General features: G+C 36.3%; 1 protein-coding gene across 9 annotated transcripts in view; it reads right to left on the bottom strand.

Moving 5' to 3' along the window:
- The window catches only part of ATXN10 (ataxin 10), a 124870-nt gene that overhangs the window by 74837 nt on the left and 31458 nt on the right, over positions 1–18575 (bottom strand). For all 9 annotated transcript variants that reach the window (XM_080576598.1, XM_080576601.1, XM_080576596.1 and 6 more), the window contains exons 4-5: positions 5622–5718; positions 4565–4729 (exon numbers count right to left, since the gene is read on the bottom strand). In XM_080576598.1, coding sequence (XP_080432724.1) covers positions 4565–4729; positions 5622–5718 — 262 coding nt within the window. The remainder of the gene's footprint in view (positions 1–4564; positions 4730–5621; positions 5719–18575) is intronic.

An 18575-nucleotide genomic window follows, 5' to 3' on the forward strand; every position in this document is an offset into this window, starting at 1 on the left:
AAAATTAATTCATAAGTTTCAGTACATGATAAACAGAAGAAAATCATGAATAATTGGTTTGCCTATAACCAAAACTGTCCCGATATTCAAAGAAAGATTATCAATACTTAAAAGCAGCATTTGACAGCAAGAAAGCACAGCCAAGATGAATAAACACACATACACTTTTTAAGCGATGTAATACGAATCTGGATGCTCAAACTGAGACACAAGAAGGTAGGCAGGAATTAAGTAATATTTTTAACTTTACAAGTAAGAACATCCTAAACACAGTCATATATGAATCTGGCAGTGAGCATAACCTCCTGGAAGAAGAATAGTTTGTATTTCGGCTCAGCCAAAAAATGCCAAAATAGCCACTTCAAAATGGTTGCTGTGCACTGTGGTAGCCATGGCACAAGGGACCCAAACCTTTACAACAAAGTACTGGTTTTGTTGCAAATACCACAGCTATGTAAATTCATTTAAGCAATCCTAGTGGTATGTACTGCAGTGAGAACTGAAGTACAGCTCCAAAATTTTCAATGAATTGCTGACAAAATATTTTTTCTACGGTCCAGCCAGAGAGCTTAGCTTAACCTTCTTAAGAAAAGGGACAGAAATCTCTTTATGCATTTTTACCTGATTGTATCTCACACACAGTTTTCCATATCAGAAAGCAACTTAATTCGCAGATGAGAAAAAATGTGTTTAGTAATGAACCAAGACTGAGTCCAACCTGAGAAGACTATATGAAATAACAAAAATGAACCCAAAGCAACAGCAGCAATAATATGCCAGAGTCCAAACTTACACTAACCTCAAAGCAACAGCAGCAATAATACATCAGAGTCCAAACCTCAATATCCTCAAAGCAACAACTGCATTTGACTTTCACACATTTCATTGCAGAAAAGTACAATTCATTCAATATCCAAAAATGGCTCATAAACAGAAGACTCTTATTGAAAGAATAGCTGTTCATTATCAGTGTAAGGCACAGGAAAACCTGCACAACTGTAGAAATGCTGTCTCCTTAGGACAGCTTTTACATGTCAGGATCAACACTGACCCAAGGACAAATCTTAGCTCTCTACTTATCCTTGTCAGAAAGTGTTCTTATCACCAAGATAAGAACATACAACTTTCCTCAGCCAGAGTAAATACCATTATTTCTATCAAAATAAGAAATCCTGTTTATTGCTCAGCTCTTCTCTTCACAACAGAGTACGTGTTAGGGAGTCACTTCTGGACACCGTCAAATCTAGTTTAAATTATAGTTCAGGCCATTCACACCTCAAAAGCTCATGCATGAAAGAGCTGAGTGCACTTTCTCTGCCTGATCACAGGAGAGGAACTGCACTTTACGATACTAAATGGAGCAATGAGAAGTCCACAACAGGTTTCCTAGAGAAAGCAGATGCAACATGTTTGGAATCAGTAGAACTTTGTCCTAAATTTGAAGAACCAGCAAAGAAAACTGCTGGAGTATGCAGGAACTGAGAAAGTCAGCAGAAGAGCTGGCTGGCTTACTTCCTGGTGCTCGGCAATAGGAGCAAGAAAGTGAGACAGAGGGAGGGGGGGACAGAGGGAGAAGGGTTAACCCGATAGCATCATTATATTACGTGGATATATCTGTCCATATTTCACAGCAGGAGAATTAGTGGTAATAAAGGAAACAGGCTTTCAGACCCACCTGAAGACAAATTATATTCTCACACTGTAGAAAAAAAAGAAAAATCTTTGGGTGAGAAAGGTTGGCTGTGTGGCATCAGGTGGAATAATCCTAAAAGCTCTTACACTATGTGCTTTACAAATTGAAAAAGGCAAGAAGATAAGAAGAATCCAAAGTACAAGGTCGCAGTTACCTTGTGAAAACGTAGCCAGCTATTCACAGGATTAAGTGAATTCTCTGTATTCCTCTCTAATTAAAGCTAAGTAAGAACAACTCGTTGTCTGTGAAATACATTCTGTGTTAATACTGCCAAGACAGCCGAAAAAAAAACCTCTTAATAATTCGTGATACAGATACTTTAAAAAAATTTACAATGGTTATTTTATTTGAAACAAGACTACTAACTTGCTAGGCTCTCCCTGATCTTTGAGTACTCAGAACTACACTACATAGCATAGGGTCCACAAGTTGCATTGTCTGGTCTAAGATCAAAGCATGATGTTAGTATTAACACAGTGACTAATGGCTAACTGGAATAACAAAAAAAATCATAACCAAAACCAGAAAACAAGATTTTATTTCAATCAGCATTCCATAAGACATGGAACTTACTAGCAAATTCCCACTGAAAATACAAAAAATAAACCTTTTACACCAACAAACCTTTTCTGTTTGGATGTTTTTCATTTTGTTTTGTTTTTAAAAATAAAGAAGTACATGAAAATGTTACTTTCTTACCTCTACCCCACACCGAATAGTCCGACGATAATCCATGCACTCAAATATCTAAATACTGTAGTTGCTTAAAGAATAGATTCTTTTATTTATTTATTTATTTATTTTTAAGTCAGCTCTAACATGAAGAAAGAACATATTTTGCCATCTAAGTTGCCCTCAGCTGTGACATACTATCCACAGTAAGAACAGATGAGCACAAGGAAGAACCAGGGAATAACCATGTTTCTTGAGACAGGAAAAGAAAATGGAGAGTTAAGAAGCATAAACACAGGGAGGACAATGAAATGGTGAAACAATTACAAGATGCATCAAACAAAAAAGCTAGAGCTATGAAGAGACAGAAAAGGCAGCACCTGTTATTCTCTTTTTCCACTTTCAAGGTAATGTTGTTTGAATACCTATTACATATTTGATACTGCACTGTTGAAATATACTTTGTTTTGTTTACATTTTACCTGTGCTGACTCTGAGAAGTGCCTGCATTACTGAAATAAAATGCTAAGAAACATATACTACAAACTCATGACTTTCTTTCACATGGGAAAAATGATAATTAGGTTTGAAACTAAACCAGCCAACATTAAAGTACTATGAAAGAAAAATGAACATATAATTTTCTTAATGCATGGTAGATACTCCTTTTTTTCTGTATATTTACTATATGAGAAAAATCAATACTCTGAAAGGAATTAGAAGACAAACATTTCATAACCGTGTTATGACAGAAATACTCTTCTCTACTCGTCTCTTCTCCTTCATCATGGTCTTGCATGGAAATTTGCCCCTTTTTAATCTCGAGACTGAAGAAGAAAGACTTTCTCTGAAGAAAGACCATTTCCCACCCACAGCAAACATGCAGAGCAGAGTTAAGATATTGACTTTATAAGTTAATAGAATGCACTTCAGACTAGAAAGATCAGAGAAACGGATAGCTCAATTTATTTTGCTGCTGCATTTATTCTGCAATTGCCTTCAAAATACAAATTTGATAGCATGACAACCTCTTCCAACCCTCCCTGGCTTTCATATCTTAGTCAAAATATATTTTAGCATATCTTCAATACATAAAGAAAATGAAGGATAATCCAGATAATTATCTGAAAAGCAATCTATTTCACATGTGTTTATATTGACAGGCCAAAATTAAAGACTCAGTTTGTCACTTTTGAAATAGAAGTCTGGTCACCCGACTCTGAAACTTTAAGTTTGCTTTCTGAAAACAATTTATGTCATAAGCAAATTGACCTGGTTATAAAAAAAAGCCCAGCCACAAACAAATTTTGAAGTAATTTTTTCAATACCGAAGCAAGCTATTGAATGACATTTGCTTTTCATTCAATCATCTTAACTCTGTTTAGAAGACTTTCCAAATAACTAGTAAAGCCTCAACAATTATTCCTAATTAAATTTTGAATTTAAACATGACCATCAAAAGAAAGATACAAAAATATACAGAGTTTTGTTTTCATTATCCTTTTTCCCCCCCACTTGGAATGCCTCATAAAAATTAAACCGAATTATTATGTGCATCCTTGCTGACAAACAGAACATTTCTGAAATGCATAACTGACAATAATATTTACAAAAATGGCCATTAGCAAAGAAATAAAATAAAAAGCTCAGTAGAACAATGGAATAAAACCACTGATTATATACTCTTAAATTAAGAAAAATCAAGCTTAAAAGATTTGCAAACAAAATGTGTTTCTGTTTCAATATGAAAATGATTACATGTTGCACTAGACAACAGATTTGTAAAAAAAAAACACAACACCTTTTCCATAGTACTCACAAACCATTAGTCATACATGTCTTTTGAGTATCCAATAGCAAGAGTCTGTAAGACTATATTCTGACTTAGCCTTCTTTCAAAAATCTCCACAGATCATCATATAGGTATAACTAACTTGCATTCTGGAACCCTGTTTCATTAACAAAACAATTCAAAAACATTGATTTTAGAATTTGTCTACATCGTCAACAAATCATAGTCTTATTTTAACAGAAAAAGTCAGTAAAAGTATTCTGGAAGTTATCGCTATACCAAATTAATAGCTTCTACATAGATCTTCATTTGCTACTTAGAGTCACAAATTTAGATATTTTAATATCGAGACTGATGCTAGGAGAACCCTTATTTAAGAAGGAAAAAAAAAGTCTAAAGATACATACGACCACTCAGACTCCAACTGCTCTTTGTAGACTTTCAGGACACGAAGAGCCACAGTCAAGTTCTCAGGATCCAGTAGTTCTCTCACTTTCTCTGAATTAAGGCAGGTAAACAAGACCATACAACAATAGGCAACAATTTTCTCATCGCTGTAAGTTAAGCAGGTCCTTCAAGAGAAAATGACGTTAAGAGAGTAGGTTAAAACTCATGCTGGAAAAACACACTAGGGACATTCAGCTTGTTGAGTTGTTCTTGTCTGATGTCTTTTTGTGAATCGTGAGTTTGCCATTGCTTAAGAGAAGTCAAGAAGAAAGAAAACTTAAGAAGTCCGCTGCAAAGAAAAAATCAGATTCTGAAGGCCAAACTTAACAGGCAATTTACAAAACCAGTACTAGATTTGAGCTACCTGAAGTTTTAAGAACTGAGTGAAACTGTAAAAATTGTAATTATCTGTTTCTATAACCGTAAGATCTTCCTACACCCAGCGCTGACAAGTGGGCTCCAAAAACAGAATCAGAATGAGTACCAAATTCAATAAATATGCCTTTGTTATTAGCCCATTATGAAAGATTTTGCCAAATACACTAATAATATTGTCACGTGTCAGTATAAAATGGTTTATGTAGTATTTCATGACACATACGTCATCAACCTCTGGGAAGATATTTTCATAAGGTTAGGATAGGGGCAAAGGAATCAGAAGACACAAGGATTAAGTTTTGTTCTTGGAAGTGACCCGCTTATAACTAATAGAAAACAACTCTGAAATAAAGTTTATGATTGAAGATCATCATTTTAAACATAATTTTCTTCCAGTTTGTGTTAAATGAAATCAATTTACTGTCAGTTCAGAACAAGCAGGTTTTTAAAGGACCTGACCCTGAGGTTGACTAACAAAAAAAACATCTACAGGATATGGTCTCAGCCACCCCATTTTCCCCAAAGTTATTTTTCAAAGCTTTATGGTGCTAGTAGAGACACAACTGTTGCATACAAAAGATTTGAATATAACCACAGAAACTACAGTATAAAAAAAAAACAAAACACATCCATGCTTACAAGAAGAGATCTGGGAAAGCACACTTCCAAATGCTATTCTGGGAATCTCTATTTCCTGCTGCAATGTTTCCAAGAAACTGGAGGCTACAACGAAAAGCTGGAAAAACAAACAAACAAACAAACAAAAAACACAGAAAATATTAACATTCTGGAATTGTAACCAGAACAAAACATTTTTTTTTTCCAATTCAACTTACATTAATATCAAATATTGGCCACTAGTGATTACAAAAACTAAATGAGTCTGCAAATGTTTAAGACAGATCAAAATCAATGAAAGCTTAGAGTTACAATTAGTGCAAACTGAAGCAGATCCATGCTGAGCCAGTAGCTGCCACATGGCAGTGGCCATTTTGCCCCTTCCAGATTTGAGGTGGCTTTCTTCCTACTATTAAATTAACACAAATAGGCTGCTTGTCAACACTCGAACTCTGCAAATGCTACTCTGCCTGCTACTAAGGAAGCTCCCCAGGTACTCTCCCCAAGCTGGCCAAGAGATTGCTTGAAAAATTAGTTTCAGTAGGTAAAGCCAGAGCAGGAGAACCCAATCCATTCCCTTGCTACCCACTCTAAGTTCTAGGTAGCTGGACGAATCTTTACATGACAATGTACTCAACACTTTCAGATTTCTACCCCAGAGAAATTAAAGCCAGTACACCAAACAACTTTGCATCCCATTTTAACACTACTTAATATGGCGTATTTCAACTATTATTGCAAATGATTTATTTCAGCCTCCTCTCAATACAGGCTTAAAATCCAGAAACAAGATACTTCATCATACATGTTCACATCCAAGAACGCCCCCCTCCTCCCAAGTCAAAAGATGTGAACTAAGGTAAAACAAAAGCATGAACTCACAGACTTCACAAAATTAAACATTTTTGGCACTAGCGACAACTTTCAATAGCCTGATCCTTCTTTAACGTTGTCAAAGTAACTTAAAATCAAATACTACAATGCAGTTTAGCAGATATTATAAACAGCAGCCTGTTACAGATGGAGGTGACTAATAATGTCACATTCTGAAAACATAAAATATGGTATCTTTGAAAGGTGCTGTGCCAGCTAGCAGACAGATCTCCTACAGAGGTCTTGGCATATGTCCTCCTGGGAACAAAAAGAAAGCAAGTCTAAAGTGATGACACTTGGGCTTAAAGAATAGTAAATTTTCTTCTTCCGTGTAACTTATTTACACGCAAAATATGTATGTCCTTTCCATAATGCATTTTGAATCCTCTTCTCCTTTTCTCTTTGGTTCTTAGTATCTCTGTTCTCTTTACCTGCACATCTGCAGGTTTGTTTGGTTTTTTTGTGTGTTCTTTTTTTCCCCTCTGCCCATCATTGTTCTTCCATTTCTCCCATCCATCTGGGAGACTGCTGACTCAGTTTTTCTGAAGGACAGCAAGCATGGGCACGCTACTCTTCTAGCAGACATCTTATGGAAATATTTATCTCCTAGAAAAAAACTAACAAGGCAGAAGTCCTAGGAATAGGGTATATTTCTCTTGGTGAACTCTATTCTACTGTGAGAAAGACCTCTTGAATAGGAATGAGGTTATTTGGTTACACTCTGATCTTTACCTGACATTTGCTTGACTTTTTCCAGACATCAGTTACACTTCTCATTAGAGACTAAGCTGTCAAAAATACCTCAGACTAGAGAAAAAAATAAAGATCCTTTAAATATTGCCATTCTTACTGTAACAACTGTAATAAGAAAATATTTGCAATATCATAATAAATTAACTACAAATTCTCCATTAATCACACATTGGAGTCAGTATTTGTGAAAGCAATCAATCAGCACAGTCCTCCTTTGATCCTGATTTCCTGAACAAGTAAGAAGGATCCAGGAAAGATCATGATTCTGCCAATGCACCATGAAAAATGAAAGAGTTTAATATTTAAGCGCCTGTTTTTAACCAACAGTGGCTAACATTTTTCTTTCAATTAGAGGACACAAATCAATATATGAGTAAGTGCATAATCTGTGAGACAACAGCAATTGTATCTATTCACAATTAAGCAGAAAACGATGTCTCAATATTGCAATGTTTCCTTATGCAAGTAATCTAACTGTGAAGAATCTCAGCAATTCAAAAGAAATGTGTGATTCTACAAACACCTGATGTAACTGACCTATTCCAGGAGTAAAGAGAATGGAAAACAGTACCTAGCTCAGAATCCGTCCAACCAAATCATATGCTCCATCACAGCAACAACACAACTGCTGCACTGCTTCTACAGTGCCTGGACTTCTTTTTCCTGCCCACCCCCCAAAAAATATTTACATAAAAATATTTTTCTCAGAGTGCTCAGTGTGATGTCAGCTCAATGGCACATGCCAACCATGGTTAGTGTACTTAAGTGTGAATTCTCATCTAGTAGTCACAGGTGGAAAGCCAACTATGAACAGGGGGTGAAGAGCATTCAAGGTCGTTATGGCAGCACAACCAGAGCAGCTCACCACAGAATGTTCTCTGAATCACACTGCACTAGTATTTGCATAGATATGCATAAGAGAAAAAGAGAAAAAGTGAAAAAGCACACTACTACCACATACGCACACACCTCAGAGGTGCACTTTGTGATGGTGGAACACACAAATATCGGATAGGTCGCATTTATATCCAAAGATGATTTCACATAAAATGTACTAACCTAGTACCAATACCAGCTAACTACTTTTGATCTGAGCACTGAAAAGCTATACACTGGCATTTACATTTTAAAAAGTGGGGGGGGGGGGGGGGGGGGGCACAAAAACAATAAAGCAACTAATTGTTAATTCATAGCATGAGTCACAGGTATGCATGAGTTAAAAAAAAAAAACAAAAAATAACACACTACAATAAAAGTGAAGTATTGCATTCCTAATGTTGGAAGTTTTTTTGTAGCATTCAACTTGCATGCTTCTCTAGTTTGTTTTGCATCTGGTGGACTTGAATGCTGCAACACATCATCCAACTGTGCTTAGAAATCTCTAGAATAAATTTACTGCTTTTCTCCTCTCCAATAGCTCATTGTCCTTTCAGCAAAAACAACAAAAATCATGAAGTTGATTATTAGGTCAGAGTTTATTACACAGTATACCAGCTGAAACAATGTTGCTATGCATTTAATAATATTTTCTGAAAAAGAGGGAAAAAAAGACTATTTCACTTTTTTCCTGAAAGCTTACAGATCTTTATGAAGCTAAAAATGATTGCCAAACACTCTTTCCAGCATTAGCTATTATTTAGGAAATACTGCTCAAAACAATTATACAACAGTGTGTCCTTCCCATAGGAACGATTTCTTTAACACCTAAGTCCATCCCCCTAGCCGTTGGTATCTATAAGCACTGACTTTAACAAATGATTCTGTATCTACATGCACAGCTAAATTTTAATTTAAAAAAAAAAGTTACACTGTGTGTGGTCAACAAGACTATTTTTAAGCTGATGGTCAACCACTGCAAAATTACATGTACTAAGATTAAACTTCTGATAAACAGATTAACCCCAGAGTTGAAGTTTTTCCCCCATTGAGATTTCAATGGTTCCTATAAAAGCAGGATGTTCTTTAGCAAATGCAAATACTCAGATTACACATTGCTTTCACAACCAGCCTGCACTGGTTATGGAGGATTTTCTAGGTTCTACAAAAAAAAACTCTGTATAAAACAGGGCAACACGTACAATGGGAAACATTTTTCCTAATGTATTTTGGTATGTTTGTCTACATGTAAACTGATGTTTTAGAATCACTCAGTACCATCCATGGAACAGGTGAGTCAATTGGTATTATACAGCTCTGCACAAGGATAGCTTAAATGCACTACAGCAGCTCAGTACCTTCAAGAACATAGCTCCATTTTTTCCTTTCAGTCTCTTACAATCATGTACAAACTGAATCAAACTATAGTACACATTTTTCACTTAATTATAATGCAGTACTACCCAGACAGTCTGAAAAACAGATGTGAAGATTTCACAGGCCTGACCCTGCATCTTGCTCCTTACACTTCAAAAGTAATTTCAAAGCATCATTTTCATTTGCAGAATCAGATGAAAACAAATACTTGAAGTTATTCACACATTTAAGCATCATGTTTTAAAAGTAATACACTGTTTCCTTCTGCTCCACATTATTAGGTGATAATATTTCCAAAAAAGTTACCGAAGTTCCAGTACTGAAGTTAAATGCTTGGTAGCAATAAATTCTTCTGTTAACAAGATTAAATGGAATTTCCCCCCCACAGCCTTCCTGATTGGGCTACTACACACAAACATTATGTTATTATGCAACATATTTTGTTGTAGTGGATATTATTTAGAAGTTTATATTCATACGTGTTTTTTAGGTCCTCCCTACAGAAAGCAAGTTTTTTTCCTGGTGAGTAATTAGAATTGTGTTTTGAATTCCTACTACCTGTTCTCTAGTCGGGAGCAAAGAACCTGTAAACACGCACACCAATCACTTCGAAAAACCCTGACCTCACCTACAGAAACTTGTAACAGTCATGAGAAGAGATTTTCTTTTCCTTTTATTTGGGGCAGACAGCACAGATGGCTATAAATACATTACTTAGTCTTTTGCTTTCCTCGCTCATCAGAAAGGCCATCTATGTAATGAATTGTCCAATCGTAAACTGGCATTACGTAAGCATATAAAATAAATCCAATCCAAGCATGTATGAAGACATACAACATCAAATGCCAGGCTGCAAACATAAGGCTAGTGAACTTGCAAATCTCTTAATGTTTTGCTAGCCATTAGCTATGCATGAAGAGATAGTCGGTGTGCCCTCTCTACCCTGGCTGCATGCACAAAGATTTACAAGTCACCACCTGCTGACAAACTGCACACCTTTTAAGAAGCCTGTGAGCTTTGCAAATCTGATTTGTGGACTGTAAGACATAACATAGACCTCCTTCCATTGTTTGTAAACAATTGCAATATGTTTTGTGATATGTCACTATCACTGGAAAAATAAAACCTTCAACTCAGCATAAGGTGTAGACCTCCATTAATATAAAATGTTAGTTTCCACCACTATCATCCAGTCATTGCTTTGTTTCCTTGTGGCTGCAAGTTAAAGCAACTTCCAGCCATAAAAAGAGTTATTTGCCTCTTCACCACCATGAATCATACCACAAATACTGATGAAAATGTATTTTCCTTGGAAAACAGTCTGTCTAGACTACTCAAAATAAATGTACAATACCTATACGGGCTCTGTCATTTAAAGTTATTAAAATAGTGCTTAGTATTTTACTTCTGTAAATAAAATGAACATCTAGCTACTGATTATATTTCTGCCTCGATCGTACTGCACTTGCTGCAATGCAGCCTAATAACCCATTTTTACCATCTGTGGAATACCAAGAATGTTGTGTTTAAAAAGTTTCTGGTCCCACTCTATCTCCTCCACCTTGAAAAGAAAACAAGACTTAATTTTTTTCTTTCCTTCAGAAATGCCAACTCTAATATTAACAGAACATTATGTTCAGTAACTGGACAATAATTCTGGTTTTGAAAGATAAGGGTCTAGGCAAAAGATCAACTTTTTTTTTCTTTTTTTTTTTTTTGCCACAAAGGAGAATGTGCCTCAAAACAAACAGGAAAAAAAACATGCTTTGCAAATGAAAAGTTACAAGTGAATTAGAAGGGAGCTGGAAGCAATTGTTAGACAACGAAATTAGTCTCTAACATGAACTAAGTTCTAACAAGATCTCAGAATGGTAGATTCCAAAGATTGTATTTGTGCATTTACCAGGAAAAGAGTCAGTTGGACAGTCTACTGCCTACCATGAAATCAGTTTGATACTGATTCTGATTCATACAGCACTAGCAAAAGCTTATTAAATACAATGACTGGACTGTCCTCTTTACGTTCTGTTATTTTAATTGCACTGTTTTATTTTTAGAAAGAAAAAAATAAAGTACATTAATTTCTTTAAAAACTTATCTATTGAAGTCTAAAGGCATAATAAATGGGACTCCTGTTATAACCCCAGAAGTAGCAAAAACACATGCTTGAGATTACTCTCCTATGTAAAGTAAAACATATGTAAGTGCTTGCAGACTTGGGAATTGTATTTATAAGCTTCCTACATGCATCAGGATGTAAAATCTTTTTTTTTTTTTTTTGGTTCAACCTAAAAGTTGAGTCTAAATCTAACCATGTCTCTTTAAAGAGCCTGCTCCAGCAAAATCAGCAAGTTTGAAGTCCTGGGGAGTCTCAACCTGGACTTAAACCATGCCAGGAAACCAAGAAAAATAACAAAAAAGACTGGCCACCCACTATGCGTTATTTGTGGCATCTAACCATATGACACACTACTACATGATACCTTGCACAGGTCTAAAAAATAAAAGGAAATGATTAAAATCTAAAGTACTAACCAAGATTATGACCAAACTTCTCAAATTATTGTTACTATGATTGTTATTTTTGATGGCATACTGTAGACATCATTTTGTTTAAACCAAAATTTCCATTCAAGTGCTTACATTTTCTTTAGAAGAGTTAAATGATCTTTTTCTATGGAAAGGATATCAGACTTTTTTCTACCTTGAACCACTTATATTGTATATTTGGGTAATAACAGATCATGGTCCTTTTGTAATAGGCAGAGATCAACAAATAAACTTACATTTGGCATAGTTACTTCCATATCCACTTTAATACACAGCAACTGTTTTCATGTACATGTTTTTTGGGCATTACATTTTTATACACATTTAAAGGTTACTTGCTTCTTCTCATCTTCTTGTTACGGTCCCTTCCATATCCCACAACATCAAGTATGCCCAGAGCATGGAAGAAGGGGAATGAACCTGATGTCCTCTGGCACAAATCTTGACACTTCTTCCCTTCTACACTGGCAGTAGAAAGAATTATCATTAAGAAGAGATGGAGAGGCACGAGGCATTTCTCTCACAGCACAAAACTGTTAAAGGAAAGGATGCTGCAGAATGAGTTTCATAGCTTGTATCTCAAAGGCCACAGTTACAAACAGCCCCTTCCCTTTCCATCAGAATCATGCTCATGTACCTGGAGAGTCTGGAATTTGTGACACAGCTGTGATAATCATAAGGTTTGAAGGATGTCACGGTGAGCTTTTATATAATTTTAACTACTGGGATTTTGATACAAACATGCAACAGTTTATCCAAAGACATGCAGACGCCTCACATTCTTTTTGCCTGGATCATCCTCCAGTTCCCTTCCATCCCCCATACATCTTCACTTTCTCTGCACGAAGGACAGCACTCTTGGACATCTGCAGAAGACTCTTTAGAAAGGGCCCTTCCTCAGTAAAAGTGAAAACAACTAAATATAACATAGACAGAAGAAATTTAAGACACTCTATCTTTGGGAAGCTGTCGGCATTAAAAGACTTGTTTGCCCTGTTCTTCCCATCTTGATCTTGAAGTCCTGGTTGGGAAAAAACAAACAACAACAACAAAATCTTTCTGCGGTCATATCCCGTAATACCATAATGTAATCTTAAATGTAAAGGTATCCTTTATTTCTTCTCCTGCTTCTCCTTCATCACAACCACAAGACTGGAAAGAAGCATGTGGCCCACACTATACAAATCATTGGAAATAACCCCAGGATCCTGTCCAAAGCATAGCGGCAGGTTATGAAATAAAGACTGGCTCCTCTCTGATATAGAGTGAAGCTAGTAACACAGGCACCAAGCAGATGCCGCAATGTCAGACCATCAGAACTATGATGGCCCGGTTCGTGCTAGAGCTTCCCATGCAGCTGCTGATTCAGCATAGGATATGAGAGCAGAGTAGAAACACCACAGCCTTTTTACCTAAAGAAAGAGACAGGGAAAAGTTTTGTACCCATAATAGAAAAACTATTTTTTTCCACACCTTTACCTTTACAGTAAACCAATGGTCACCATGTTAAATCTACAGATATTTCTGTAAGTTTTGATTCACGTGTATTCATGCCCTGCCTCATTATGAATCTTTCGGACATATTTGCTGGTAGGGTAGGGTATAGCAAAGAGAAAAGTAGGAAGGAAGGGAGGGAGGAAGGAAAGGGCTTACAGAACACCGCGTTTAAAAGTCCACCGAAATACAGACACTGCTGTTCATTTTAAGCCTCAACCAAAGTAACCAGAAACCATTCTAATTAAATAGACATCAGCAAACTCCCATTTCCTTTGTGCTTCCAGTGGATATCAATCCACATTTTAAAACCACTGTGCATGTGTCATAAATCAGCAACATCTTGGCAAGCTATGCTAGAAAGCCTCCAAATTGCAGGAGCAAGAAAAAAGAAATAAAAACATGAAAAAAACCCTACACACACACAAAAAAAAAAAAAAAAGCTATACACAATGCCCAAGAGCAACTAGCAACTAGAAAAAGGAACCCTACAAGGTATCCCACTGATCTACTTGTTACCATTTAAGGATAGATGGATACCATTTAAGGATAGATAAGCTCAGATTAGTCTCTTTCTTCGAAGGAGCTGAATGATCGGCATCAACCCTAAAAGTCACTGTCTGCTGTCCTACCAGTACAGCAATTAAAAAGAATTTCCATGAACACCAGGGAAACATCAGTTTGATCATCAGGACAATCAACACCACACTGTTGGAAAGCACTAGCTTTTTTCTGTCACTGTTACAAAGACTGTTTTCTATTACATCCAATTCAAGCATGTCAGACAGGTGAACCTCTCAAGGTAACACAGTTTAAACTAGTCAATCACTGCAGAAGCAACAGGAATCATGTGGAGAATCAGGCCCAAAGTAGGAGGGGAAAAAAAAGGGAAAAGGGTAGGTATAAAGGGCCACTGGACTCAAACTCGGTAGGAAATTTACATCAGAATTAGGAAAAGGGTGGTGGTTTTTTTTGTTGGTGGTGGTGTTTTTGTTTGTTCTTTTTTTATAAGAAAGCAAGAGTGGAGTTTCCTATGTTCGGACACAAGATTGAACAACTACAATTGAGAGTGGTGTCAGGAGTCTAGAAGTGATTCAGGTCCTCCTCAGGCTTCTGTTCTCAGGTTAAAAGCTCCATCCACTCTCCCCACCCCTCCTTTTTTCTCATCAGCACAAGAAAATATTGTATTTAAATAGTGTCCCTTGTCCTAAACCTGCCTTTTGTCAATGCATTTAAACTTCCTCTCCTCAAACCTCATTCCGCTCAAAGTGTTACAAAATAAGAGAAAGAAATTAAGGCACACGTAAAGTTTCCATATTAATACTAGAAGTCACAGCCACGCCATGTGAACGAACCCAGAGGTATCATGCTGAAAACAATGCAGCACTGACATTTACTCAGAATGACAGTTATTGCTGTCTTACACAGATGCAGTTTACTGTGCGAGACAGGCCAGGCACAGTGATTAAAATCCAGGCCCTCGAGGAGCACGGCAGCCCTGCACAGGGAATTTGTGCCTCATACACTGCACAAGATTCAAAGCGTGCAAGTCCCACTAAGCAGTACAAGAGTTAAACCCACAGCACCAGCAGCTGAAGAACTGCAGGCAGAGGCAATACTACATACACAAGAGCTAAAGAGAATTCAGCGTTTGCGAACTCATGACAATTCTGACGTGTAGTAGTCCAGGTTTGGCTTTTTCCTTTCTGTGGACAGCTGAAAGAGGTGTAAAAACTGGCTCTTATTTTGCAGTTCCTGAAAAAAAGCCAAAGAACAAAGACCTGGAACAAAGACCTGAACCAAAGGCCACCCAAGTCAGAGTCCTTCCACTGCCTTTAACGGATTTTGGATCAAACTGTAAAGACAGAGATCCTTCCCATCCACCAAAGGTGACATCATGGTGACATACCTAAGAAGGGTGAAATTTGCATGGCTGTCATCTTTGCAGTAGATGTTCTGAAGACAGACATTTAATTAAAAAGCTGTGAAAATATTCACCAAAAACACAGCACAGAGAATAGTTCTAAAGTTAAAACAGTCGTACAGGCAGGACTGAAGGTGTTGTGTTGTGTTTTGTTTTTTTTTCTACACCTGGTAACTTAAAATCACCCAGCAGAAAAAAGGCCTAAGTCCTCCCTGTACCATTAACTAGCAAAGGGGCAACTGTCTGTCATTAGAAAACCTCATACTTGCCTCATAGCATAGATGTTTCTGGGAGATGCTCACAGTCACCTTTCAAAAGTACCCAGACACACATTTGATTTTGAAAAAAAAATAAAGATTAATGAGTTTAACACAAAGAAACAAAAAAACAAACAAACAAACAAAAAAAAAACAATACCAAGAGAACAAACCAATTGCTTAAAACTTTCCTTTTTGGTAAAGTAGTAAAATGCTCTGAGCTATAATAATTAGGGGATAGCAAAACTCTAAAAACGCAGGATTTTTTAAAGCTATGGAAATATGAGACTAAAATCCCAATACAAGTGCAAATAGCAGTTTACGTCTACCAGATAGTGTATCAACTGATTGTTAGGGCATACACTCTGCAAATGCTACAAAGACCATGAATATCCCAATATTATTTTTACAGACTGGAAAAACACAAAGGCCAAAAACAACACCAATAACTCAAATAAAAACTCTTGCTTATGTTTACATAAAAGTTTGATGAGTATAATATATTCATCACACTCCCACAATTATTCCCCGAAAATACTATAAATATTATTTTGACAATGTAATTATAGTTTTTACTTTAACAGTGGCAGCAAAGTACTGGCACCATTCCCCTACACAAAAAGCCTAGACAGACAAAGCAAAGATCACACATGGAAACTGGCAACTCTTAAGATCAGGGCTGCCTCTTATTTATACAACTAAAAAAAGTCTGTTTAAATTAAAACCTGGTTTATTTAGATTGTAGAACATAAGTAGCTTAATTGTGCTAAGGGTAAGCAAAAGGAAACCCCAAACAAAAAAATAAATAAATGGAGGTGAAGATTTTTAAATTCTCTTTTCCTCTGAGCAACTAAGGCCTGTTCCATTCACGGTGCTTTTGGGAAATTAACCCCATGGATTGTGAACCCTTTCAGGAACCTCTCTTTCCCACTTCCTCTCCCTTGAAAGAAAAGCTAATATGACTATGTGCTTAAATTGATAAATTTCAGCTATCAACAATTCAGTATTTTTGACCCTGCAAGACAAGTAAAATGGTTCAAGTTTTGTAAGCATCTACTCTCTTGTTCCATGTAAATCAGCACATATCTGACTTGCACAACAAATTTGCAGCATATTCATTTCCAAGATTTGCTCACAAAAAAAAAAAAAGAAAGAAAGAAAGAAACCACAAAACAAACAAACCCAACAACACACACAGAGAGTTTTGTCTACTCCTCCAGAGATAAATATAGAGAGCATAGATGTAGGAAGAGAGGAAGGATTAGCTTTAAGAAGGACAGGCCTGTTGGTTTAAATTTAGTAGCTATTGTGTTTGAGAATCTCCAGGATACAATTGAGAAGTTGCATCTTCTCCAACTGTAGTTACATTACAATCAAAGCCATATAACCAAGTCTGTGTGGAGACGCTTGATGTTAAAACAGCGAGAAGAGGGGGAAAAAAAAAAAGAGGTCTCACTGGGTGAGCACTGGATCTTTGCTCTACTATTAAGTCTGTCCAGTAAAATTTCACTGCTGCATTATGCTTTCCAAGCATATTTAAAAAATATATTTATTTTTCATATATAATATAAAATGCAATCAGTAATTTGGAAATTAAACTGTTCAGTGCAACGCAATTAAAGAACTACAGAAAGCAGTGAAAGCAGAACGCAAATTTTTTAAAGACTAAAACAGGAACATGAAAGATACTGAACAGGAAATAAAACAGAAGCACAACAGATAAGAGACAAACTTCTTTGGTCAATATTGGCATACAGTAAAAAATATTTAGGCTCTGTATTTGACTGTTCTGTTTCTCTTTCCTATTAAAGTACATTGTTGAATGACCAGTAATTCCAAATTATGAGGTATAGGAAAAAAACGAGAAAGTATCAAAAATAAGCCATAGTTTGTTAAAACTCTTAGGCCAGTTATGTAAGCCCTAAATGTCCTGATTTTCAAACTAATTGTTTCTGCACATGAACTAGTTGGATACTTTCTGAAAAAGTCTGACTATTTACTTCCAGCTCATTTTCCTATTGCCAAGATATAATATTTTTAATGGGACGAAAAAAACTGCTGCTGAGGCAGACTGGCTTGCAGGGGAAGAAAATAAATAAGTAAATAAATAAATAGATTAATAAAAATTGACAAAATTCCAAGAGCAATTAAGGACACAGGACTTCCCATATAAAAATGTAAAAAGGAAAACCAATTTAGTGTTCTTTGGCAGATTTGAGAATGTCACCTTCCTCTGCTTTTCCATACCCTTGAAATTAACCAGTCTCTGTTTTTCAGTGCAATTCCGATTTCCAAATGGCTGACTGCAGATTTAGGAATAGGTTAGAAGAAAGAAACAGCTCATGTTTAATTTTACTCTAAGAGAGGACAGAACTAAAAGGTTTATTTCTTCTCACCTTTCTTGAGGAAGTAGAAATCAATTGAATCAGTAACTGATACTAATTTATTTTTGTTTTCAGGAATACTTTTGCAAAGATAACAACTGTAAGTTTCTTGTTTTATTCTCAAACTCTCTTCAAGAAAAAAATAAATGATTAAACAATCTGTTCTATAAGCCCTTGAAAATGACTTCCGATTGTGGGAATAGAAATGTTGTTTTTGCAGTGTTACATTGTATAGAAGGAAGGAATGTGGTATTGAGATATGCTTACAGTGATAAGAAAGCTCAGCAGGTGACCTCCTAAAATGCAGACAACCAGACTCCTTAGAGCAATCAGGTGAAAATCACTATGTTAAGTCAAGCCAGATAAGGGGAGAAAAATTACCATCTCAAAAACAGGCCGGCAACTGAAGGCCAGGCATTGTCTGTGAAGCATCAGATAGATTGTGAACCTGGATTACCCACTCCAGTGGGGAAACAGGGGAGGGTCC

The sequence above is a fragment of the Anser brachyrhynchus genome (genome assembly GCF_964034855.1).
Source record: "Anser brachyrhynchus genome assembly, chromosome: 1".
In the NCBI taxonomy this organism is placed as follows: Eukaryota; Metazoa; Chordata; class Aves; order Anseriformes; family Anatidae; genus Anser; species Anser brachyrhynchus.